General features: G+C 50.5%; 8 protein-coding genes across 8 annotated transcripts; 4 read left to right on the top strand and 4 right to left on the bottom strand.

Moving 5' to 3' along the window:
• Positions 1-2,268: 2,268 nt before the first annotated feature.
• Positions 2,269-4,469, bottom strand: V8C40DRAFT_9541 (nucleotide-diphospho-sugar transferase). The gene is made up of 4 exons (XM_083223658.1): positions 4,067-4,469; positions 3,118-3,972; positions 2,752-3,046; positions 2,269-2,687 (listed from the first exon to the last, which is right to left on the bottom strand). The coding sequence occupies exons 1-4, from the start codon at positions 4,189-4,191 to the stop codon at positions 2,373-2,375; spliced, it is 1,590 nt and encodes a 529-aa protein (XP_083079129.1). The 5' UTR covers positions 4,192-4,469; the 3' UTR covers positions 2,269-2,372.
• Positions 4,470-6,492: 2,023 nt separating this feature from the next.
• On the top strand, positions 6,493-7,358 carry V8C40DRAFT_9529 (uncharacterized protein). The gene has a single exon (XM_083223654.1). It carries the CDS (start codon positions 6,737-6,739, stop codon positions 7,250-7,252), a length of 516 nt encoding a protein of 171 aa, XP_083079128.1. The 5' UTR covers positions 6,493-6,736; the 3' UTR covers positions 7,253-7,358.
• A 755-nt stretch (positions 7,359-8,113) lies between these two features.
• V8C40DRAFT_229986 (uncharacterized protein) lies at positions 8,114-8,584 on the bottom strand. Its single transcript, XM_083212605.1, has one exon. The coding sequence runs from the start codon at positions 8,578-8,580 to the stop codon at positions 8,122-8,124; it is 459 nt and encodes a 152-aa protein (XP_083079127.1). The 5' UTR covers positions 8,581-8,584; the 3' UTR covers positions 8,114-8,121.
• Positions 8,585-11,544: 2,960 nt separating this feature from the next.
• Positions 11,545-12,546, top strand: V8C40DRAFT_9515 (uncharacterized protein). Its single transcript, XM_083223651.1, has 2 exons — positions 11,545-11,752; positions 11,830-12,546. Exon 2 carries the CDS (start codon positions 11,863-11,865, stop codon positions 12,403-12,405), a length of 543 nt encoding a protein of 180 aa, XP_083079126.1. The 5' UTR covers positions 11,545-11,752; positions 11,830-11,862; the 3' UTR covers positions 12,406-12,546.
• Positions 12,547-12,674: 128 nt separating this feature from the next.
• Positions 12,675-13,613, bottom strand: V8C40DRAFT_229978 (uncharacterized protein). The gene has a single exon (XM_083212604.1). It carries the CDS (start codon positions 13,107-13,109, stop codon positions 12,687-12,689), a length of 423 nt encoding a protein of 140 aa, XP_083079125.1. The 5' UTR covers positions 13,110-13,613; the 3' UTR covers positions 12,675-12,686.
• A 424-nt stretch (positions 13,614-14,037) lies between these two features.
• V8C40DRAFT_229977 (uncharacterized protein) lies at positions 14,038-14,654 on the top strand. Its single transcript, XM_083212603.1, has 2 exons — positions 14,038-14,472; positions 14,533-14,654. The coding sequence occupies exon 1, from the start codon at positions 14,211-14,213 to the stop codon at positions 14,445-14,447; it is 237 nt and encodes a 78-aa protein (XP_083079124.1). The 5' UTR covers positions 14,038-14,210; the 3' UTR covers positions 14,448-14,472; positions 14,533-14,654.
• Positions 14,655-16,690: 2,036 nt separating this feature from the next.
• On the bottom strand, positions 16,691-18,581 carry V8C40DRAFT_279324 (uncharacterized protein; the record flags this gene model as incomplete). The annotated part of the gene is made up of 2 exons (XM_083221216.1): positions 16,956-18,581; positions 16,691-16,893 (listed from the first exon to the last, which is right to left on the bottom strand). The coding sequence occupies exons 1-2, from the start codon at positions 18,034-18,036 to the stop codon at positions 16,691-16,693; spliced, it is 1,284 nt and encodes a 427-aa protein (XP_083079123.1). The 5' UTR covers positions 18,037-18,581.
• A 135-nt stretch (positions 18,582-18,716) lies between these two features.
• Positions 18,717-20,915, top strand: V8C40DRAFT_229971 (glucosaminyl-phosphotidylinositol O-acyltransferase). Its single transcript, XM_083212602.1, has 2 exons — positions 18,717-18,990; positions 19,053-20,915. The coding sequence occupies exons 1-2, from the start codon at positions 18,889-18,891 to the stop codon at positions 20,436-20,438; spliced, it is 1,488 nt and encodes a 495-aa protein (XP_083079122.1). The 5' UTR covers positions 18,717-18,888; the 3' UTR covers positions 20,439-20,915.
• The last annotated feature ends 2,155 nt before the right edge of the window (positions 20,916-23,070 follow it).

Below are 23,070 nucleotides of genomic sequence, written 5' to 3'. Positions count from 1 at the left end.
CGACTGACTTGTCGACCGGAGCAAATTACAAACAACGAGAGCAGAATAAAAAAGGACAGCGAATAACGGCAGATGCGCTCTCACGCACCAATTATGCATGTGCGTCTCAGCCCCCCCGATTATTTTCCCCAGCTCCTCCGGCTGCGAAAAAAGACGAGCCGAGGGCCGCGGGGCCGTTGTGATCGTGATCCGGGTTCGAAATTCCCACGGCCGGCTATTACCTACCTCCAAGGGGGGCCGCCGATCAAAGGCGATTTTAGCCCAGCAGGCCATTTGCACATCAACGTCCAATTGAGGCCCCATTGAGCGACCATATTCGAAATGGGCTACGTTCAAAGTGCTAGCCCAGCTGCTAGCAACCAAGTAGTCGTTCCTTATCGACGCTATAGGCTTCGCGTAGCCGATGTGAGCTCTCACTTTCAAACTTGGACTATTTCCTCATTCCTAATCCTGATCCTGCGTGATAGCGGCCTGTACGACTACAATCACGAGCTCACCGGAATCCAACGCCACCGCAGAGGCACCATGTTACCTTGTTACTAACCCTGTCTCACTCCTGTGCATCATCTCATCTCATCTCCTTCACCCTCTTCTCTTTCAATCGTCTTGCGCGCCCCCTCCCTCCCTCCTCTCTCTCCCCATGACACCCAAGACGCACAGCCCTGGGCGCCCTCTTTTCTTCCAGCCAAGCGGATTCTTCCTCGGCTGCTGTCGTGTAATTCCCCCATGCATACCATCGAGATCTCCGCACATGCAAGAATTACATTGCCTTGCCTTGCCTTACATGCTCCCCCTCCCTCCGCCTGTCCCCCCTTGTAAGAGCTGATAACAAGACTCCTACAGTACCTGTTTTTGCTTGCCTGCCTATCAGATCCGCCGCCCTATACTCCCAGCAGCGGCAGCTATTGGTCATCTTTTTTTTCTTCCCTTGCTTCACCCCCGTCATTACATGTCGTGCAACTTCAGCACTGCAGCCACAATCGCATACGTAGTAGCACCTCATTTGATCTGCGTCGCACCGCAACTGCACCTCTCAACGTGAGCTGGAAGTGCCCGAGCCTTCGTGTTTCGAATGGGAACCTCCGAAGTGGCTTGCTGTGCCTTTGCTTTCTATTTCGGTATTGTTCGGATTTCATTTTTCAGCTGTCAATTGCTACATATATACATTACACATCATATTGGTTCCCCTCACATCACATGCATTCCTACGCCTGATTTGCTCAATTCGCTCGTATCCGCACCTCATCCAATCTCACCTCACCCTGCCTTAGGGTTGGAATTGCGTGGCCTGTCTGTCCTTGCAGCTGAAAAGACGTGTATCATCGATATGGATGCCAAGTTTTCCCATCATCAATAATTTTTCCAATAACTTCTCTTTTACTAAAGATAGCCTCCCCAGGCTTGTCATCTGGTGGTGACCAATGGCAGTACACCGTCTGCCACCCGGACACAGCCTTCAACCCCCTCCATCGGACCAATTGGCGTCTAGCAAGTGAGACAGGGCAAACCTAAATTGCCATGTGTTGAACACGGAAAGTCCATGTGTCACCTTGTCAACGTCTCGGTGCCACGCGTCTGCCACATTCACATGTACCCACGCGGCTGGACTCGGCTTGCCAGAGAAATTACCAGTTCTATTACTTAGGTAGTTCCGTAGTAGAGATTTTTTCCCAACGACAAAAAAAAAATCATGTCGTGCTAAATGCCATTCTGTGTGATATGCTAATCCGGGCGACTTTCATCTTTTATTTTTGTGAATCCCGTCCTGTCCCTCCCGTCTCCCAATATTCCGTTGAGATGAGAAAAGAAGATGAAATAATAGTAGTAGAAAAAAAAAATAAAGGAAAAAGGGAAAATAAAAAAGGGCAGTCTAAGCAATCAACGCCTGATGGGTCAAATCTCAACGCCACCTATTGTCAACAGCCATGAAAGTCCCCCCTTGGCGTGCCCTGGTGATCACAACACCACGCAGCCCCTAGAAACCCAACCCAAGATTCCATCCGTTCCGTCCATTCCGTCCCAAATATCCCGTCCCATATGTTCCAATTGTTGCAAGCAGGCCCATTATTCTGCTGCAGATATCCCGCCGTGGCGCAATTTGTTTGTTTCCACCCCGCCCTGAACAGCCCAAAATAAAAAAGAACAAGGCATACCTTATTTACCATGCCTGAAACTCATGATAGAAGGAGATCAAACCCAAGATCCCGTGAAACATGTCATTTCTCGTAGCTCGCATAAAATCAAATCCCCCAACTGGACAAGCAAGCCAGGGGGGTGATTGGTCCTTTTGGAATAAAAAAAAACAAAAGGACGCCCAAAAAGTAGTAGAAGAAGCAAATATATATAAGTAAGGGGAGGTGTTCATGAACTCATTACTCGGCAGTGTTGCTAAATCGCATTGAGTGTGGCTGGTCGTGGTTATGTTGCACGCCAAAGTCCTCTTGCTTTTCGGAGGCGACCCTAATGGGATTGTACGAAGTGCTGGAATCGTAGGCAGCGTATCCACGCTTTTCCCACGCCGAATCCTGCTCGGTCCGCGTCTGCGTCTGTCGTCCCTTCTGACGGACGTTGTAGCGGATGAGCGAGGTAGCACCAGGAGGAGTCGTCAATACCTTTGATGGTCGTGGCGCCGGCGCGAGCCGCTGCGCATCATTTGCATCGCCGTCAGCTCGACTACCCCAAGACGTCTGGAGATGAGAATGTTAGTCATACCGCTGCTTTCCTTCTTTTTTCCCCAGGGCGAGTACTAACCATGTTAAGAGTAAAGAGGGCATAGAGCTTGATGAGCCCGTGAAAATATCCAAAGACAATGGAGATGGGAACAAAGACGACGTCGCTGGGGTTTCGCAACAAAAGTCCCATGAGCTTGACAAACTTGGTGAAGGCGAACATGAAGATGAACTGGGCCCAAAAGGCATAGTGTCGGTACTGCAGATTCCACTCGGCCGTCGCCCACCAGCACGAGGCAAGCAAAAGCGGGTCGACAATGAAGGCGATGGAGGTAAAGGTCGCGAAGTGGAGGGCGTAGGTGCACCAGGGCTGTTGTCTGTATTTCCAAGTCATTTTCGTTAGTACGCTCACGCTATTTTAGTAGTGATTTTAGACGGTCCAACTCACCTCCACACGTGCCGCTCCTTGACCAGGCTGGTCCAGTTGCTTCGCCAGTTGCTACGCGCCCAGCGGGAGCACTGATACAGGAACTTGGGGCCGTTCTCCAGAGTTGTCTCAATCTCGCATTCGCGCTCATACTGGATCCAAGTCTTCCACTGGTGGCTCACCAGCCATCGCGTGACAAAGTTGTCGTCGTCAGCATTCAGGATCCACTTTCTCCACTTCTCCGTCTTGAAGCCATCGAGAAAGTCGTGGCTCTTGAGGATGGACGATCGGTACGCTCCAGTGCGGCCGGACATGCAAGATGTGCCGCCATCCATGTTGTGTGTGGCCGAGATCTCAAAGTTGCGGCGCTCAATGTATGCGGCGCCGAGCCAGTTCCAGATGCGCACCGACCAGGGAGCTGTCCACTCACGCTTGACTCGCTGACAGGTACCAACGCCGCCCATCTTGGGGTCCTCAAAGGGGGCCAGGATCCAGGGCATCAACGTCGACGGCCACGAGACGTCGTCGTCGGCCATGATAGTGATGGGCGTCTCCACGCTGGGCAGAGCCTCGCAGACCTGGAGGCGCTTGTTGGCAATGGGCGTGTGCATGACACGGACCTTGGGGTAGTTGAGAGACCTGGCCAGCTCGTCGAGAGCCTTGCGCTTGTCATGGGTTGTGACGAGAATCAGCTCGGCAGGCTTGCAGGCAAGGATGCTTTGCAGCGACGGGCGGAGCTCCTCAAACACATTATGAATGGTAGGAATGATGACCGTGACGTCGTCGTTTGTAAATGTTGGCTTGCTGGGGATCGGCTTCGACTTGTAGGTCCAATGGCTGACGCAGTGGACAAGCAGCCGGACGTAGCGATGCAGCCTAAACGCAGTGGGGTATTAGTTTTTGATAAACTCAATTGAAGAGAAGAAAAGGCAGCTAGGGAATGAATGATATTAGGGCATAGCCAACTAACCAGAGGATCCAGAAGATATAGGCCCAGAACGTTGTCGATTGCCAGATATCGGACTCGACTCTAGGCAATCTGAAGGTGACCAGGGGCGCCAGTTTGGCTGGCAGTTCACTAAGAAACTTGTCCATGATGTGGGGCGGCCAGGGTTGCTGGGATAAGATTTCTCTTGTCGCGTATACAAGGGATCTTTATGTTTTCATGGGGAGCTTTGCTCGCTGCTTGACTTGTTCAAGAGGGAAGAGGAGAGAACAAGGCGTGGAGGAGAGATGGAGGTTGCGCGACTAGAGGAGAGAGGACGAAGCCTGTGTGATTTTATACGGCACAGGGCAGATATTTCCGTCTCCCGTCTCTCAATCTGCAGTCAATTGGAAAGGATGAAGAGAAGAACAAGAAGAGGAGAAGGCTGAAGGCTGTCTCCAATTGCAGATGCCCCGGATTCTCGATTCTGCCAGCTGCCACCGCGCGTGAGGCGAATTCCTGCTGCCCAAGTGACAAGCGAATGTTCTAACCCAAACTGGAGCTCCCAAAGAGGCCAGGCAAAAGAGAAGCCCAAATTCCTGAGGTCCAGACCGCCAATGCGCTGCAAGAGAAGGAGGAAAGAGGCAAGCAATATATGTACAGATTCCACTTTGCAAGGCGAGGCTGTGAGGGGAAGCAGGAAGGAGGCCGGGCGAGTCAAGTTTGATGTCAAAGGTCAAAGGCGAGGAGGGCCACGAGCACCAACGAAGAAAAAATGGTAAAAAAACAAAACACCAGTATAACGAACGGGGAAGAGACAAAGTTAGGAGTCAGACTCTTGCATTGCAGGGTCCAAACAGCCTAGATAATCCTCTGGGTAGAGATATTAAATTAGGGGAGGAGAGGAGGAAGAGGTCGTGAGGGAGAAGAGCAGCATGGCAGCCACGTTGATCGACTCGACGGCAGTTATATACCAAAAAGGCCCATACGATAGTCTAGTACTGTACCTTGCAAGACCTTACGATACGACGAGTGGTGTATGAGTAGACTAACCGGCCCGGCGCCATCAAGCATGCTTCCGATATGACCTAGGCCAATGCCATGCATGAGCATGGAGACGGAGGGTCTGGCTAGGAATTCGAGGCCAGATGCATGCCATGGATGGATGTACCTACACAAGTACAAAGCCAAGTACTCGTAGTACAGCACAGGATGAGAAGATGGATCAATGGATTGGATGGATGTGCGAGTTAAGGTAAGGCAGTCCAGGGTATTATTGGCAGTGCAGCAGGGGCCACGTAGGGTAGCATTTGCCCACCTAGAGAATCTGGATGGCGCCAAAAGGTGGGTGGTGGGTTAGTGGATAGTGGGTGCTACAGAGGGCCATCCATATAGCGGAGGAGATGGGCGGCGGGGGGTACCTGTAGGGTTCAATTGGGTTGAGCTTTGCAATTTGTACAGGTAATGGCAGGTACAGTATTGAGGGGGGTGTGGGCGTATGGGGGAGCAGAGAGGAGGGCGGCCTGCGCTGCACAAGCACCAGTCGCCAGAATTGGGGGGAGGGGTGCGACTATTGGGGCAATTCACGGCCATGTTGCAGCTTGTACCGCGTTGCTTTGGGGCTAGCGGCCGGGCAAGAGTTGGAGTTGAGACTCGGGCTTCATTTTACTCAATTTCACAAAATACTACGAGTAACTTTGCCGCTCCACAATGCCCGACCGGCGGCGGGACCTTTTTTTGCGTCTTTGTCCTGGACGGACTTTGGACCTTTGATGGTATTATTGTCATTATTATTACCATTACCTGGCAGTATGACAGGGACAGGTGCTGTACGATAAGTGATGTGAGCATACATACCCCCGAGTATACATGGTTTGATTTGATGAGGTTGGTGTAGTTGAGTATCTACAGTCAGGTATTCAAGGTTGCGCTGCTACAGGTACATTGGCAGTAGTACAAGTCTTGATTGCACCGCAGCTACCGATAGCCATGGATTCAAATCAAGCATTGAGTGAAAATGATCCAATTTGATCCTCGCCCGCACGGCGCGCTAAACGGGGCCCCATATCATGGATATTGTGCAGATAATTGTACGGTTTGGATTCCTACTACTGCCTTGCTAGCGACTTTTTGCTTCGCATGTACGAAGTCTGGCTCGCCTAGCCGTTTAGCGAAGAGGGGGATTCTGGACGATTTGCTACTAGCACATGTGCCATTGGTGGCGTGAGCTTTTTTTGGCATCGCTATTCATTCATTCGATACACTACGACGAGTACGCTTCTGGTGCTTTTATTGGGAGTCAGCTGTGACTCTTTTCTTTGACGGCCGGACGGACAATTGGCTGTCCTTGTTGGCAAGGGTGGATACATATTGTGTGCTCTTGTTTCTGCTTTTTTTCGCCTTCCAGTGAAGCGACTGGCCACTCACAGCCGCCATGGCCTTTTTTGCCCGCAAGCTCGAGAACCGTCGATAGGATGGGGGCCGGGGGGGAACCTTGAAGCCAAGCCAAGCGAGCGTTTGCGAGCAGTCAAATCTGTCGTGGGGCGATGCGCCAGGGAAGCTAGCAAATGCGGGAGGCGAGGACAAGGGCAGCAATACCAACAGCGATTTTCGAGATTAATTGGAGATTGGAGACTATGGAGAGAGGCGCAATAACGGATAAACTGGGCGGGCAGGGTTCGGCGTCAAAGTCGATTCAAGTCAAGCTTCACTCACATGGATTGGAGCAACCGAAAGAGACATGCTCAGGGTTTGTACAGTACAGTACCTCTTTTCTTGTCTTTTGTCTTGTTCGCTTGGCCACTGGTGGGTTGCTCTGCGTCTTGCGTTTACAGGATGCTGCGCTGCGTTGTGTGTTGTTGCTGTTGTTATTCTGTGTTGTGTGTTGTGCGGTGTTGCGTTGCGTTGCGTTATGTTGCGTTGCCCTGCCCTGCCCTGCTTGCTCCCTGGCTGGCAATGATGCACTCTGCGCTGCAACTTTGTTATCATCGAGCCAGACGGCGTTTCAACGCAAGCAATTGCCGTATGTGTATGCGAAGGCCGCAAACGAAGGTGTTGGGGGTGCAAGTGGGAGCTACTAGAACTAGAGATAAAGAGAAAGAGAGAAATGAAAGTGTGTGTGTGTGTGTGTGTGTGTGTGGACGAGCGAGGCATCGCGATTCGCAGCAAAGCGCAAGCCAAGTTGGTGTTGAGATCCACGATGCCAATGCAAGCTGCGACTCGTTCGGATAGGCAGCTGGCTAAGCACAAAAGCCGCCGAACTACCAGACATAGAGCATAGAGCGATTTGATTGATACTTTACTTTACTTGCAACGGATAGGCATTCAATGCAACCCTGAGGCTGCGAATTTTGCACCGTCACGCAATCTATACTTGACCTCCCCTCAACCTTAGTCGTCTTTTGCTCTATTAACCCGGCCGGGCTGCCTCTTACAACTGGATCTTACATCCAAGACGGTGTGTAGGACGTCGGCCGCTCCATTTGAGTGTGGCGTACTACTCTAGATGCAGCAAGAGGACGAAAATTACATTGACGGAACTTGGCAGCGATGTGTGCCCGGAAACCCTTGCTGTTGACGTGCCGGGCTTCAGGTTGGAGATGCCTTGCATGGCAATTCCGACGTCTCACACACCGTCTAGAAGCCAGATTGAGGGCCAAGGAAGGAAAAAAACAAGACTTTTGCCGTTGCTCTACCTGGCGTTTAAATGCAGGTACTGTGGACGTTATCGCGCCTTGTCGCATATGCTCCGCCGAATATGGACCATGTCGCCCGGCATCCATGTCCGCCTTGGAACGCAAGATGAGATTACCTTGTATCAACCATCGCGGGATGCGAGTTGCATGTAGCATGTATCTGTACCTACCTTGGCAAATTGCTGTAGCTGCCGTCTCCTTCGTACGAGTACGAGCATGTACGTACATGTATGAACACGTCGTTTTGAGAGCCAGGCCGTCCTCGACGGTGACGGCCCGAGGGATGATGACTTGGCCAAAGCATGAAAAGCATGTGCCTGGCTATTTTGGACTCTCGGGCGACGGCTGGTCCGCGCCACGGACGGCGGCGGTAGATCATGGCAACCAACGGCCCGGCCTCAGCGACTAACATGGCCGTTGCACGACAGTCGTATATGTACGGGGAGTCCAAGTGGTGCAACACCTCACTTTGACAGCCGCCTCTGATAAGGCAGAAGAGCAGACGCTGTGGGCCTGATGTGTGGATTGCCTCATGTACGCGCCGCCGTTTCTGGCTTGAGAGTCGCCGGTCAACACAACCAACAGCATAACTCGTCCTCGTCGTTGCAGAAAAAACAGACGGTGATGCCATTCTTTCTCATTTTTCCCACTGTGTTTGCTGGCAACGGTGAGAAAAAAAAGGCGGCGGGACAAAGTTCGGGATCCAAACAGCGGCTTCCATGATGCAAGCACCGCGGCTGAGAGAAAGGGGCATCCGGGCCAACGAGATGCAGGCCGTGGGACCCTTTCTGCAGCATGTCCTGGTAGGATCCTAGACTCCCAGTCCCAGAACCCTAGGCTCCTTAGACTCCTATGTATGCACATACAGTAGAATCCCAGGAGCTGCTTCTGCTTCTGACGGCGCGTCTGCCGATACGATAGAGGCCCCCTCGACGATGGAGAGGAAGCAGCAGCTTGTACACGCACACGCACACGCACAGACACAGGATGCATCAACCTTGACAAGGGCCTGGCATAGGCGACAAGGTCCCCCTTACCCGGTGCCTACAACGACCTGGACACTTGTACGGGTAATTGAAGCATTGCAGCTCGAAAAAGCACCGAGTCTTTCCAGAACCCGCGACATGTCCGTTTCGGGGCCTCTCGGTCTAGGCGGTATGGACAGACAGCCTGGGGGCGAGCATGGAGCATGGAACATGGGGGCAAGATGGATTCGACGAGGTCCCGGCGGCGAAAGCGTCAAAAACCCTCCAAGGTACATGTCGCTGCGAGCCGTGCCGTGTACGACGAGTACCCTCCCGGTAGCTGGTGTAGCATCATATAAAGACGCCGCGATGGCCTCTCTGCCACGACGATACCCGCCCGGTACCTTTGAGATACCGAGTCGAGGTGGATGAAGGCGTACCTGTAAGCGAGCGGCGGAATCTCAGGGTCCTTCTCGTCTATCGTGTCTGTAGCATTGTTCCGATGCTGTCTCGCTTTTCCCCTGCCTGCGTCGCGTGGCCGGGCCCTGGACGGTATTTTTCCTTCTATTGTTTTCGGTCCATTCCATCGATAGTCTTACCCTGCCGCTTTGTACTGTATGTACTACCAAAGTCCCTGTCAACGTCCAATTACCTTGGTAGGTAAGGATTGTGGTAGATTAGTACTCGTACTACTTGAGTTGCAATGAAAGTCGTCGGCAAGAAGAGGCTCAACGACAAAGAGTCTACGACGACTGCTCAATTGCTCTGCATAGACAGTAAAATCCAGCCGTTGTGCTCCGGAGTAGGCCGACGCGGACTCGCTGTTTACAGCTCCTTGCATGCTCCTGTATGTATCCGTCAGGTCAGAAGCCAACGACGTGCCGAGACGACTTTCAAAGTCGGAGCAAGGATTCAAGAATGGTGGAGGAGGTGTACAAGCACGGGCTGCAGCTCTCTCTCTACTCGTACGAGCAGTGATGGTACTTGTCCAGGCAGTGATGGTACAGGTAGGTCCTCGTACAGGTAACACTACATGTAAGCTCTCCATGTCGACGGCGACTCCATCGCTTCCCCCTGCGCGGACAGCTACCGGTCCGTACACATACCCCGGACCTGTGCTCTATTGGGAAGCTTCACCTTGTGCGACAAGCACTATCCCGCGATGCCAACTATGAACCTTGCCAGTGCAGCACCGCGTCTCGGGCTTGTACAGAATAAGCCTTGATCACGTATTATCGCGCCCTCAATGCTTGCACGGAACACAAAGAACCTGCCTGCTTATTCTCCGTGGTTTGTGCGGATAACGGCCGCGGGTTGCAAGATCAGCGTTCTGTACAGGCAAAAGCAAGTATATCCGCCCGTTAGCTGCGTCGATGGACTCTTCCAGGTGTCCCTTCTTGAGCCCTTTGGCAAGGATCCTGGCTCGTCTGGACTCTTGCGATGCTTGCTGGCGCCAGGGGAACCAAGATTAAGAACTGCTTGGCTCTCTCCATCCACGCAGGTCAGCGGGGGAGAGGAATGGTCAACTGGGGGCCGCTATGGAGCTGTTGATAGCCGCACGCTGAGCTGTTCGCTGCCAGGCACAGACCCTTTTTTCCTTTGTCTTGACATGGAGCCTCGAGTAAGTATCGTGGATCTTGGATAAGTACTCGAATCGCGTTGGCTGCTGTGCTTGGACCGTTGCCCGGACAGACATTGATGGCGCTGAGGCTCATGTTGTTACACGCAACATATGCACCGACATCTCGGTATTATGGATGGTGCGGACGAGATTTGAGGCTTCCAGGCCTTGTCTGAACTGAAGCGCTGCCGCCAAGTAGCACCGCTGCAACTCCCCGTGAGTGGCTCTCGAGCCCTGTAGCCTCAGTGAGTCCCGCCGCCCACTAACCGCCTTGAGCCGCCCAAATCCACAATCCACTCTGATCTGTCAATATTATCGCCGTCTCCTTCTGGCCGTCCTGGATTATCTCTCAGGCCAGGCGCGCAGCATCTTGCATTGGATTCTTCCAGCGTTAAGAAGCTGACCGCCATCCCTCGGACGGTCTCGCCATGCCATGCCATGCCAGACATAATCGTGCCTGTGCTTGTTCCTGTGCCTGTGCCTCCGGTGACGGCGCTACAGCAACTGATCTGTGATCTGGCGGTTGACGCTGACATCCAATGCGCCAGCGCTCACTTTGTTTCTCAGTGCCATCCCGAGCTGCAGCAGCAACCCCCAAGGATCAGGGCAAAGGGGGGCCCCCGGCTAGTCCAATTGGCTCATCGCCTTGGATCGCGGCCTCTTTGCGCTGTACTGCTGCGCCGTTCATCTCCGCCAAATGCTGTGCTCGCCTCGCCTCGCCATCGTCTGGCAGTAGTGGACGCTGCTATACGATGCACGGATGCGTCTCGACGAGCCGACTGGCGCGCGCTGGCTGCAAGTCAACCTGCAATTATACTGTAGCGCTCGTCTCTATTCTGGGCTCTTGCTGTGCTACCTGGGCTCCATTGTCGTGGCGTCTCGAGCCAAGTTCAATGTCCAAGTCGACGTCCACCTCCGAGGCTCCATGGCGGGACGCAATGCTCCGCACCGGCGATGATCTGCCTCCATATCTGATGGCTGGCGGCCCAGATACGGGGTAGTAGCCTGGCGTGATGGGGCGGTCATCTTTGCTGTTGAGGCCCTCTGGTTATGCCAGCTCGAGCGTCCCGGAAGCGCAGGCTCTTCTCCCCAAACCCTAGCCGTAACGCAAGTCGACCATTTCGGCAGTCTTATGTTTCCTCGATGGGGGGGCCTCTTACTACATGAGTACTCCGTATGGAGTTGCGTTGCTCAGAGAGAGTCCAAGAAGGACGACTTGCTAACGATGCGACTTTAGCCATCGCGGCATAAGTGGCGACCAACGTGTCCAGGGGTCTGTCTTTGAACAGCCTCCCACGCTCTCGACACACACCCAGCACTCATTGCGCAAGTACCTACTCCGTACATACTTACAGACTGCTATACTACGAGTATACTAGTCTAGCACTTCGGGGAAGAGGGATTTGTACATTTACTTGCAAGTGTTTCGAGGCCAAAGGGGTATGCCTATGTGCGTCCAAGAGCAAGAGTCCATGCCATGCAATGCGCAACCAACCGCATAACGGCTAATGAGCTCTTTTTCTTTAGGTTCCCATTAGCAAATCGGCTCTAGGGCCTTGTATGCCCGGCCACCACCTTGTCTGCCATGGCATAATTCTGGTCCTTTCCCTCTGCAGACGGCAAAACTCGTTGTGCATGCAACGCCATCGTTTAAGCAATCGCGAGCGACTGATAGCGGACCCCAGCTCGCCGTTTGGCTTCCTGACTGGGCCGTTGCCAGTTCCACTGTGGAGGCGGCTTACAATATTACCTGTACACAAAGGCAGCATTCCTGTCAATGTGCAGAGTAATACCCGACTTGTACGAGCGAGGGATGGAGCAGTGCCAGCCTACATGCTCGTACATGCGCACATAGCATCGAAAAGCACCTGGCACAATTTTACAGGCTCCTCGCCCAGAGCAAGTGTCCACAATGGACGGTTCGGCCGGGATCTTTGTCCCATTCAGTCTCCATTCAGTTTCGCTCCCTCTCGCGGCATAGACGGACGAATCCCCAGCGTCGATTTGCTTTCGTGCCTCTCCGCAACAGTCTTGATGTGTGTGCGGCCAAAGGGGAAGCCGTTTCCGCGGAACAGCTGCACGCACAGTCAACCGTCAGAATAATGCCGACGGAGAGGGGGAGATAACGCCGGCCACTCCTAGATCTGGCCGTGCTCTCTGCCATGAAGCTCTTGCCCGCTCGCCGATTCAAACAAGACAGAGACGAAGAAGCGAGGTTCTCACTCATCAAGCTTGGAGGGGTCGTTACTAACGGAAGGCGCCCGAAGCTTCAACCGTAGCCGCGATGCGATCCGGCCCGCTCCATCCGGAACGCGGGTGTCGTTGTTTTAGCCTAGCCGCAACAAGTGCACAATGCGAATTGTAAAACACATGTTGCATGATTCTCAACGGAGGGCGTTGGTCGCGCGCCTGCGTGGCGTGACCGGAGGCCATCGGCCCCCTCCGCTTCGCACGTCGGTCCAGCACGGGGCTCTTGTACGGAGCTCTACGAGGTCCGGACTGGATGGCTTTTCGACTCGGTCGTTTCTCAGCCCAAAGCTCGTTGATTTGGCTTCATGGAAATGGAGATATTGGAAATTACGCTTGAGTTTTAATTTCACACTACAAAGATGCAGGAATCCTGGCCCACAAGCCAAATTCCTTGGCCGGGCAGGTTTGCGGGCACAGGCCTTAAAGCTGAGTGAATCTTGCGGCAAGATGGAGTCGAGGCCGTGTAGCTGAGAAGCTGAGGCTCGCGCTATGAACAAGGCTCTTGTGAGGCAACAGAGATGCCCAGAGCCAATGCGTAATCCCTTGTCCATGCTCATCTACTGTAGCTGTTATCAGCTCATACCATGCAGCTGACGACCGGGTATCCATGTGTGAAAATTTGTTGAGATCTTGGCCTATCTAACCTACAAGTATACCTTGTAGCAGTAGTATACACTCTCAGAGATGAGACTTCCTGGCCCAGCTTTTCTTGCGGTTCGAAGTGATGTCGTACGAGTATACTACCATACTATTTCTGTAAATTGGGCTGAATGGCGATATAAATGCCTGGATAGTATGCTGTCCACCAGTTTGGTGAAGTACACCTGTAGCCTTTGTTGTACCCTCTGGCCGCCGTCGAATTGAACAGAGGCAAGTGTGCGAACGCTTTCTACTAGGGTCTAGGGCCTTTGTGACGTATTGATGAGATTTACCTTATAACGCGGTATTCGCACCGTTGATGAGGTAGATGTTGCAATAGGGTAGGGATAATGTTGCCATGAGGCGAATGCCAAAGTACATGCAAATTAAGAATGTGCATATGTACTAGATATGGATGAATGGATAATGAGATTGCCGACATTTAGGGTATATGAACGGGTAATTAATATATGTGCTTCTTTCCTTTCTCCTTTAATTAAATTTAATTTATAATTTTTTCTCTCTGCACAATGATCGCCTATTTAGTACTCTTTGCGATTCTTGGCGGCCTGCTTGTTGACGTAGATGCCGGCTGAACAAGATGCTGTATCTTGTTATTCATTACAAATACCCTGTGGAATCGTATTCAAGATGTTTATCTACTACCCATTGTCCATCAATCCGATATCTCAAGGGGGGATAAAATGTAAGATGGGGATTTTAGAGGCAACAGTGACTTCTCTCCATGGCCAGCTGAGTGTTGAAGCGGCATGCTTATTATCTGTAGTAACATCGCAATCAATGACGGGAGAAATATAAGTGTACCTGTGTATAGCGTAATCTGGTGTTTTAGCGCTCATTCGTGTGACTCTACGTGTAGCTAAGATGGCAAGTACAATAGATTGCTATTCTAGTCGAGAATGTTTGTCGACGGCGCGACATAGATACATGGATATCATAGACTGTTGAACTACACTCATGCTTTGTAATTATATGATCGTGTGCGTAGATATTATACGATGAAGACGATGGATGGGGTTTACACTTTGCTGGCTGTCGGCGTATTCACGGCATTGTACCTAGTTGGGGTCACCATAATGAATGCTTTGGTAGTTATGTCAGTATGTTCTGCCATCGGGCTGATCTTTACTTATCTGTGGATGGTTGTATTGAAGATTTTGAAGATTTTTCGAAGGATTAATTTAAACTATCAGCCTTGTGTGGTTGTATTGGGAGGCAGACCAAACGAAAGTTGAAGTAAAAGATTGCAACAAAATGTACCTGTAAGTTTCATTGTCAGTGTCACCTAGAGAATTTTTGAGCGCTATTAGGCTAAAGTACCAATGTGTGTAATATCGGTTCTTTGGATGTAAGAGAATCCCAGTATCATAGTGTAGCACTGGGCCATATGTTACGCCAGTTGATGATGTGGTGCTTTTCAAGCAGATAGAAGGCTGATGTTGATGTCGTGTAAGTCATTACATTGTTTCTAGGGTGGTAAATTTTGAGGGAATTGCTGAAAAGAAGCATTTAGCTACTTCTAAGATACATCTACCTCGTATACTTGATCCACAACGAGGCTGAGCTGAGCCTCTTTACCTGGAGTAGTACACTGGGGACTCTCCACGTCTGGCCGTAAAGTACATTTTCTCCATGAAGAACTTGGCTATTCACATCTTCTCGTACAGCGAGCCATGCTGACCAGATCATATCGAGGATAAAGGCGCTGTATGAGCATCTCATTTACACGGACATACTAGAAACACTCATTGACAGTTGTACCAAGCCGTCACCTCACCTCACCACCCTAAGCAGGTACTTTCCTCTCAGTGAGGTAAACATTCCGGAAGAAGAATAAAAATCTGACATATGACAGACGGAACGGCAGAGACAAAGTACCGCCAAAGTACATGCATCATACTCGTACACCCAGAGATCGGCCTAGCACCCAAACAGCGGCGTTACCGTTACCCCTGGTTTTTTACTCTTTTCGGGAGAGGCGTGTACTTTAAAAGATGTGCCCGGCTGCCGATAAGGAACAAGGCAAAAGCCAAGCAAAAAAAATGAAGCCACCCAAATCGCGTTTGACGTACATGATGGCTCATGCAAGGCGGCAGACAAGCTTCCTCAAAGGGCCAAAGTGATTGACGGTGCTGCTTCCCCCAACTGGTTCTCTGCGAGTCATCATAAAAACAGACGCAGAAGCATATAATCGTGCGATGGCTTGAAAAAACAGGTTTTTTTTTTCTCACTGCTTTAAATAGATTTACACTGCAGGACGGTTGACGTCGTCGTGCATCTCCGAGGATTCCCAGATGAGGAAAATAAAGGGGCGGCTGCAATTTTGGAGAATGGGGGAAGTGGAGATTCCTGAATAATTCAAGATCGGGAGTGCACTTTTCCATACCTACAACAAGGAAAAAAAGTGCGGAGAAATAAGGACACCCAAAAGGAGCAATGGGTTGGCGATCTATTTGACCGCTGAACCCCCCCCGGTTCATGATGAGGTGAGGATATTTTGCTATTGTAACCCAGATTGTTTTATGTTGAGTGAGAGCCATACTGTATATGTTCGTAATTATTAACCCCCGGGCCGATGCAGATTCTTGAGAATAGGCTGATGCGGGATGAATTGGCATGTTTCCATTACGGGCAGAATTTTTTCGTATTGCACTTAGCATACCTTTTCTTTCCCTTTCTGGGCCGCAAGTGCGACCGAACAATTGCTGACAATTGCTGTGAATCGCTGTACCTGAATTGAGGTGGGATGGGAAAAGGGAGCTGTCATAGACACGAGAGAGGATGATCTTTGTGGTTTTGGAGTCCGGCCGAGATCTTGATGTCATTGCGCGTTTGTGCGCCTCCCGCATTTGGAAACACGGCATGGGATCGCTGGTTTTGCGTTTCTTGGCATGCATGCCATGTTAGATTGAGATGAGATTGGCGTCGCCGGTTTTTGAAGGTTTCGTGATACGAAGCTGGTGTCGAAGAGCACAACAGAGAGATGCCTCGGACGATGACTGCTCTTTTATTGTTTTTAAATATCGTTAAAGGCTTTTCTTCTTCTTCACTATCTGTATGAGGAACACTACGAAATCGGACGAATTGCACAATCTTGGCAAATTACTAATGCCACGGTAAAAGTGAAATAGCATTGAAGGGATCATACCGCATGTCATCGGCGATACGTTCATCAAAGCTATATCATTGACTACCTAATTCACATCTTGAACAATTTCTCACACTAGTGTCATAGTCCATCTATCTACGTTTTAAGGCATATGAAAGAGCAAAGAAGATATGGTAGTAAAGTGCATATTTGACAATGGGAAAATGATTCAATTTATGAAGACAGGGAGTCTAAAGTAATGTAACTTGGTAAACTTTTCGCCATTTAATGAGAAGAGAATGAGTCTAAGAAGAAGAAGTATCTAGTAGAGAAGAAAAAATTGCTTTTGTGATATTTACCCTTAGTTGCGCCCAAACATCTACCTCCTTTTTAGATCTTCCCACCCAAATAGAGGATATTCTCCTTGGTTTGTTCTGTGAGAAGCTGTGCCTCTCCGGTATAGACGTATGCTATCGTCTCAGGCCATACCTGCGGATGAGGCAATGGCAGATCAATCATATCTCCTCGTCGTACTCGACCCGACATGATGATGGCGGCCAGCGCCGGTAACTGTGCCCGTGCGTATTGAATATCTGCGTCTTTCGTTAGTTGAAGCCCCCTACGGGTATGAATCATAAGGAAAGAGGAAACTCACTTATGGGCACAACAGTAGGTTGAGCTGAGACTCTTGGACGCTGAAATGGTTCAGGAGAAGCCTCAGTCTCTGCAGTCATTTCTGCGTCTCCAGCACTCCCTTTGTCTCCATCTTCAATGTCGTTTTCGTCATTGCTTGCATTGGTGGAGTCGGAGTCTGGCGAACAAGATGCCCTTCGTTTTCTGTTCAATGGCTCCAGAACGGACAACAGTGCCTCGGGGTTGAAGTTGGGTGACCGAGGGGAGGGCAGAGGATCCGGAATCGTTCTTCTCAAAGCATCTAGGTCAAACTCACGCTTCAAGAGAATGGGCGAGTGTGGTTTTGAATGGATAGTTGCTCGGACAGACAGCCGCCTCGGTAATGTCGAAACCGGAGATGGCAAGGTAGGGGATGGCAAGGCAGGAGAGGGCAAAGGGGAAGAAGGAGACACAGTGAATAGCGAGTCTGGATCTCTCGACGGTGATCCGATGTTCTCATGACTTTTTTCGAATGGCAGTGGCCTAACGAATACGTCTGCGTCTTCGAGGCTGCCAAATCTTTGAGCTCCCTGTTGCCAGAGTTCTAGGCGTGCTCGTTGAAAATCTGCAAGGTGCCTCCGTCGAATATCGGATTCGCAAGAGGGAGAGACCGGCGCGTTGTAGTTCGCTGACAGAGTCACAGAAAGCGACATGTGAAGAGTAGTGGGCGAACATGGTAAGGAGGTGTCACCTCGACTTCCGGGAATGTGATGATGACCCCTTATAGAAGAAGGTGACTCGACGGCAATCGATGGCCGCCGAAAGCATGGCCCGATGTAAGTAGGATTCACCCTTGGATTTGGATGTCTCGTCACGTTGGGTGCGGTTTCTGGTATATGCAACCTGTGCAAAGCTTGTTTCTGAACGAATCGCATCTCCCTCCTCGTGCGGCAAACACCGGACACGACTGAGTCGAGAGAAGCCATCTCTGTTGAGACGACTCCCAACAAAGGGCTGAGCCTTCGTCGAGAGAATACGTGTGATCTGTAGAAGAGATTTGCATGCCCTGTTTGGATGGGTTCAATGGTAGGGCGGCGCTGACGACGGTTGCTTGAGAAAGACATGATGAAGGTGATTAACGTTTCAGCGTTGAACAAATCTGTGCTGAATGTATAAACCCAGAAATAGAAATGAATTATAGATTACAATGCGAGTAATCTTTCGGGATATGTTTCGAGTTATATCACAATGACCCAGCCTCTTTTACTGATTGTTCATTAGGTATCATCAGGCTTTGACGATGCAACAACAACGCGATTTGTTTTGATTACGCCACGTCTAAACCAACGGCAATGCTAAGCCCGCATTCCCTTTATGCACGGATTTTGTTGTTTTCTTTTCTTTTTTCTTCTATGTCTGCACATCACAAAGATCCAAAGAACTGACGTGGCTGGCTGAGCTTTGAGTCCATTGTTGGTTGATGGGCCATGTCGCTGCCTTGTGACAAAAGACGCACGGTTAACATGTGAAGTCACTGCGCTATGCCACCAAGGAGAACAAAGAAAAGAGGAACAATGCCATTCCTTTTGGTAAGTTCTAGATCATGAAAAAAGTTTTCACCACCATCTTTTGTCTTTTCTAATTGTTGTTTTTGATTCATAGCGTCTCATTGTTGGTTTGCCGAAAGAAGCTCCGTCATTCATCTAGCTGGCCGTTGATAGGATGACTGATGATGTCGCGCACGTGATGGCCCATTATGGGTGCCAACTGTCCACGAAGCGCGAACTGATTGGCTTACACCACCGCCGAGGTTGACAGCGCACCAAAAAGCCGTCAAAGAAACAAGAGTCAAACGCTCGGGCTGCTTGGAGATCTCCGTTTTGCTTTTCATTTCATCGTCATTCAGCTATCATGCGATAGGTCGTTTTATTTTTCAGAGGCCAAAAAAGCAAAAAACCAAAACAGAATACGCCATAATGTCTAATGCGGGGAGCTACAAGCAGCGCAAAGAGGACTTCGTGTCCAATTTGACGGGAGGCTCCGTCTCGGAGATCGGCTATGTGACACTCGTTGCGCCCGTGAGTTTTTGCTTCATTGCAATTACTCGGAACTCTCTATAGATGCTAACCCGGATGCCTAGGCAGCCGTTCTTCTGTGGTCTGTACTCCAGGCCCGGCAGTCCTTCTTCAAGCCGTACTCAGTTCTTGGGTTTGTCGTCGACTTCTCACTCACCGTCGGCACTTTCCTGCTAGCCACTACTCTTTATTCCGACTCACCAGTCTTGTTGAATCTGCTTCTGCTGGCGCCGGCCTTTTTGATATGGCTTCTACCTTCATCCACCGCGGGTTCAAAGAAGAAACCCAGGCTTCCGCCAAATGCCCAGTCCAAGGTTGCCGCAGGGCCTCTTCCGGCTCTTAGCATCAAACCCTTTCTCACGACTTATCGCGGCTACATGATGATCACCACCGTCGTTGCGATTCTTGCCGTGGATTTCCGGCTCTTCCCTCGGCGGTTTGCCAAGGTGGAAACCTGGGGCACGTCCCTCATGGATATGGGCGTTGGCTCCTTTGTCTTCTCCGCCGGCATTGTTGCAGCTCGTCCGGTTCTCAAAGAACGAGCCTCGGGTCGCCGAGTCCCGCTGGCCACTCGCCTGCTGCAGTCGATACGTCATTCCATCCCTCTCCTGGTTCTCGGCTTCATTCGCCTTCTCAGCGTCAAAGGGCTCGAGTATGCCGAGCATGTATCCGAATATGGCGTCCATTGGAACTTCTTCTTCACCCTTGGGTTCCTCCCCCCATTTGTGGCCATCTTCCAAGCCATCTTTGATATTATTCCCTCGCACGCCGCACTCGCTCTCCTTCTTGTGGGAACATACCAGGCTCTGCTTGAGAATACGGCTCTCAAAGGATTTGTTCTCACGGCTCCAAGAGTCGATCTCATCTCCATGAATCGGGAGGGTATCTTTAGCTTCATAGGCTATCTTGCCATCTTTCTTGCCGGGCAAGATCTCGGCAAATTCATTATTCCCCGGAACATCACATCAAGCAGCAATTCGACCGCGGGCATGCAGAGGAATACTCTTCTCATGACGATAGCGGTCTGGGCCGGAATCTGGACCGTGCTGTACACCATTGTCACCAGCTATAACTTTGGGCTTGGTTTGACCGTCTCGCGCCGGTTGGCCAACCTGCCCTATGTTCTCTGGGTGGCGGCGTTCAACTGCTGGCAGATTCTAGCCTTTTGTGTCATTGATACCATCTTCTTCCCCGCATTTTACAACGCCGCGGATGCGCGATCCGAGAAGGAGGCGTATGAAGCGTCCACGAGCTTTGTGTTGAAGGCGTACAATCGCAATGGCCTTGCAGTGTTTCTCATTGCCAACTTGCTGACGGGTCTGGTCAATATGACTATCCCGACATTGGATGCGACACCGGTTGTAGCCATGGGAGTTCTCTTGGCTTACACGGCAACCGTCACGGGTGTTGCGGTACTCCTAGATATCTACGACATATCGATTAAGCTATAAAACTTCTCATGAATCGGAGTAATATTTACAAAGAAGATAAAACAAAGATGACAGATGTGGTTGCCAGTGGATTTTTTTCATGATGACATGCACATGTGTCGTTGGCTAGTGTGGCTCAGGAACGGGATGCAACGCTCTCCCTGCCGAAGGAACATCTAGTATTCACCCCTAGGCGCTTTTATGAATGTCCCGGCAGGAATCCAAGACACCACGGAGGGAACATCTCTCGGAGAGAACATCTCTCGGAGAGAACACAAAAGCATTGTTATTGTCTCCATTGGGAATAGACCAAGGATCTGACAATGCCCTGATTGGGTGGCAATGCCCTTGATGAAGCTCAAGGCTTTCCATGCAAGATACTAGTTAGATGGCGAGCTGGGCAAACTTGGCGCGCTAAATGGATGGACGGGTATCTAGTATCTAGCCAGGCGATCTCATTTGGATGCACAGATGCTAATCGAAAATTTTAAAATCATGGGTTATCCACCATGCCAGCTGTGGAAATCGTAAATGCATGCGTGCTACCGCTCACCGTGACCGACCTGCGCCGTAATACTCGTAGTTATTTGCTAATGCCTCTAGCTCACCGAACTGGCGCCTTTTTGCATTCGGTCTCTATTCCGTAATACATTGCGAGCGAAAGATGGGCCACTGCGGGTTAAGATGAAGCTATTTTAACTCGACCAAGCCAAGTCGCTCATTTCCGGCCTCAATGCGATTGAACGAGAGCGCGCCACAAACAATGCGGTGGATCTACAAGCGTATCCTGATGGCGGGCTGTTTTTTATGTGCAGCCCGAGTACTTTTGTTAGCGTTGCATCGAACAGGAGAGAAAGAAGCACGGAAGAAAAGTGTGTGTGCGTGTTTCATGCGCATTATTACAACGAAACATTGTTTTACGAGAGGGAGAGAAGGAGAAAAAAAAAATAAAGGTGCACATGTGGAAATTGGGGATGTGGCACCAGGTTTCACGACGGGTGAGGTATTGTCTCGGGTGCGTCCTCGCAAAGGGGGCAAAGCGGGACATTTGGCTCTCGTATGTTGTGGCCCGGAACTAGAAGGGCAAATTGGTCAAATTGATAATAATAGTTCATTCTGGTGTCCCAGCTTGGACAGATCGAGTAGGTGAAAGGTGTGGCCGAAAGGAATAAGGTTTCAATGCTTTCATGCTTGGGGTTGAATTAATAGGATAGGGTAGCCGCATGTAAAACACCAGACAAAAAACAACAGGGTAGCATCGGTCATGCAGGTACAGAAAGCGTAATTGATGGGGGATTGGACTAATTGGATCATGATGCAAGTCACACGAGATGGGTTAGGAGTTAGTATTTGGGCCGGACTTGGATAGTTGAGACAGAGTAAGGTTTATCATGTTTCCTTTCTTGTTCTTGGTTTGTGATGGCGAGCCGATATTGAGCATGTGCTGCGTGTTAGTGCGAATGAACTTTTTGGAATTACCAGTGCCTACTACTCCCGTATAATAATGGTTCATCTTAATGGGACAGGCCGTCTATCAATGCTCATACAATGGGAAATCGAGGTGATTTCCATAGCTTTAAAACCCGATAGACCGAATTCACCATATCGGCCGCATGTCAACCACCGCCTCGGGCGGGAAAATAAATAAAAAAGCAAATCATATGATTTTGCGTGGCGAGATTGGTGCAAGACTATGACTTCGGCATGGGGTCAAAAGCGCGCAGCATCGCAATCTCACAGCCGGGATCGAGATTAGTGGTGCTTCATACTAGCCGCCCGCATTTTACTCCCAGCAGGCTTTTGCCGGGGTACAAAGGAACCGAGGGAGAGAGAGCGAGAGGGACAACGCGATTCAAGCTCTCTCCCGTCTCCGTTGCTGTACGATATATGAGCGTGTTGCGACGGGAGTAATATTACAGTACAAGCGCGGGTTAAGGGTTTGCCCAGTTTTTGGCTCCTTTCATCTCTTTGATAATTATTGATTGCTCAATGACAAGTGCAAGCGACATTCGCCTTTGTTTATTTTTGTTTGTTTGTTTGTTGCTGTAGTCGTGCATGTGCAAGTAATATGTATGAGATATGTTACGAGGACTATGCGGGAAAAGGGCTGCATGGATCCCACGGCTGCGCTACGGGGGGCCCCCCTTGCATCGAGGCCAACCGGTTGAGGTGGTTTGCGGCGTCACCGAAGGAAAATAGAATGGAAATCCATATTATCCAGCCAGCCTCGTCTAGGGAGCCCGTACTCGTACAGTACTCGTACAAGTGCTATTACCTAGAGGTAGGTCTAGTGGTAAGTACTAGGTAGTAAGCAAGGGACGGACGGGAAGAGCAGGTAATACTCGTAGTGGTGACGATGATGATGTCGTCGTTTGGCAATGCTGACTATGAGGGGGGCGAAACAGGGTCTGTCCGTTGTGTCTATCAGTTCTCAATTGATGCTAGAGAAGTTGTGTGTGTAGGTGGCTTGCTTGCTTCTTGCATCAAAGTAAACAAAGGAAACAAAGAGATGAAGTGCTTTGTTGTTATTTGCCTCATCAGCACCGATACTTTCTTTGTCCCTTCCATTACCAAACAAACCAGCTCATCTAGATACGTAAAAACAACTCTGTTACAGCGACCCAGCCTTCCCTTTTTTCCCTCCCCTTCAATG

This window comes from Trichoderma camerunense (genome assembly GCF_050948025.1).
Source record: "Trichoderma camerunense strain CBS 138272 chromosome Unknown V8C40scaffold_1, whole genome shotgun sequence".
NCBI lineage: Eukaryota > Fungi > Ascomycota > Sordariomycetes > Hypocreales > Hypocreaceae > Trichoderma > Trichoderma camerunense.
The sequence above is the reverse complement of the archived record's forward strand: the minus strand, read 5'-3'. Positions and strand labels throughout refer to the sequence as shown.

Excerpts from the sequence above, each read along its gene's own strand:
- V8C40DRAFT_9541 (XM_083223658.1), bottom strand. The coding sequence starts at position 4,191 with ATGGACAAGTTTCTTAGTGAACTGCCAGCCAAACTGGCGCCCCTGGTC. Across the intron at positions 3,973-4,066 it reads TATATCTTCTGGATCCTCTG|GCTGCATCGCTACGTCCGGC; the intron begins GTTAGTTGGCTA and ends CACTGCGTTTAG. Across the intron at positions 3,047-3,117 it reads AAGGAGCGGCACGTGTGGAG|ACAACAGCCCTGGTGCACCT; the intron begins GTGAGTTGGACC and ends TTGGAAATACAG.
- V8C40DRAFT_9529 (XM_083223654.1), top strand. The coding sequence starts at position 6,737 with ATGGATTGGAGCAACCGAAAGAGACATGCTCAGGGTTTGTACAGTACA.
- V8C40DRAFT_229986 (XM_083212605.1), bottom strand. The coding sequence starts at position 8,580 with ATGTGCATACATAGGAGTCTAAGGAGCCTAGGGTTCTGGGACTGGGAG.
- V8C40DRAFT_9515 (XM_083223651.1), top strand. The coding sequence starts at position 11,863 with ATGCCCGGCCACCACCTTGTCTGCCATGGCATAATTCTGGTCCTTTCC.
- V8C40DRAFT_229978 (XM_083212604.1), bottom strand. The coding sequence starts at position 13,109 with ATGAGCATGGACAAGGGATTACGCATTGGCTCTGGGCATCTCTGTTGC.
- V8C40DRAFT_229977 (XM_083212603.1), top strand. The coding sequence starts at position 14,211 with ATGAAGACGATGGATGGGGTTTACACTTTGCTGGCTGTCGGCGTATTC.
- V8C40DRAFT_229971 (XM_083212602.1), top strand. The coding sequence starts at position 18,889 with ATGTCTAATGCGGGGAGCTACAAGCAGCGCAAAGAGGACTTCGTGTCC. Across the intron at positions 18,991-19,052 it reads ATGTGACACTCGTTGCGCCC|GCAGCCGTTCTTCTGTGGTC; the intron begins GTGAGTTTTTGC and ends CCGGATGCCTAG.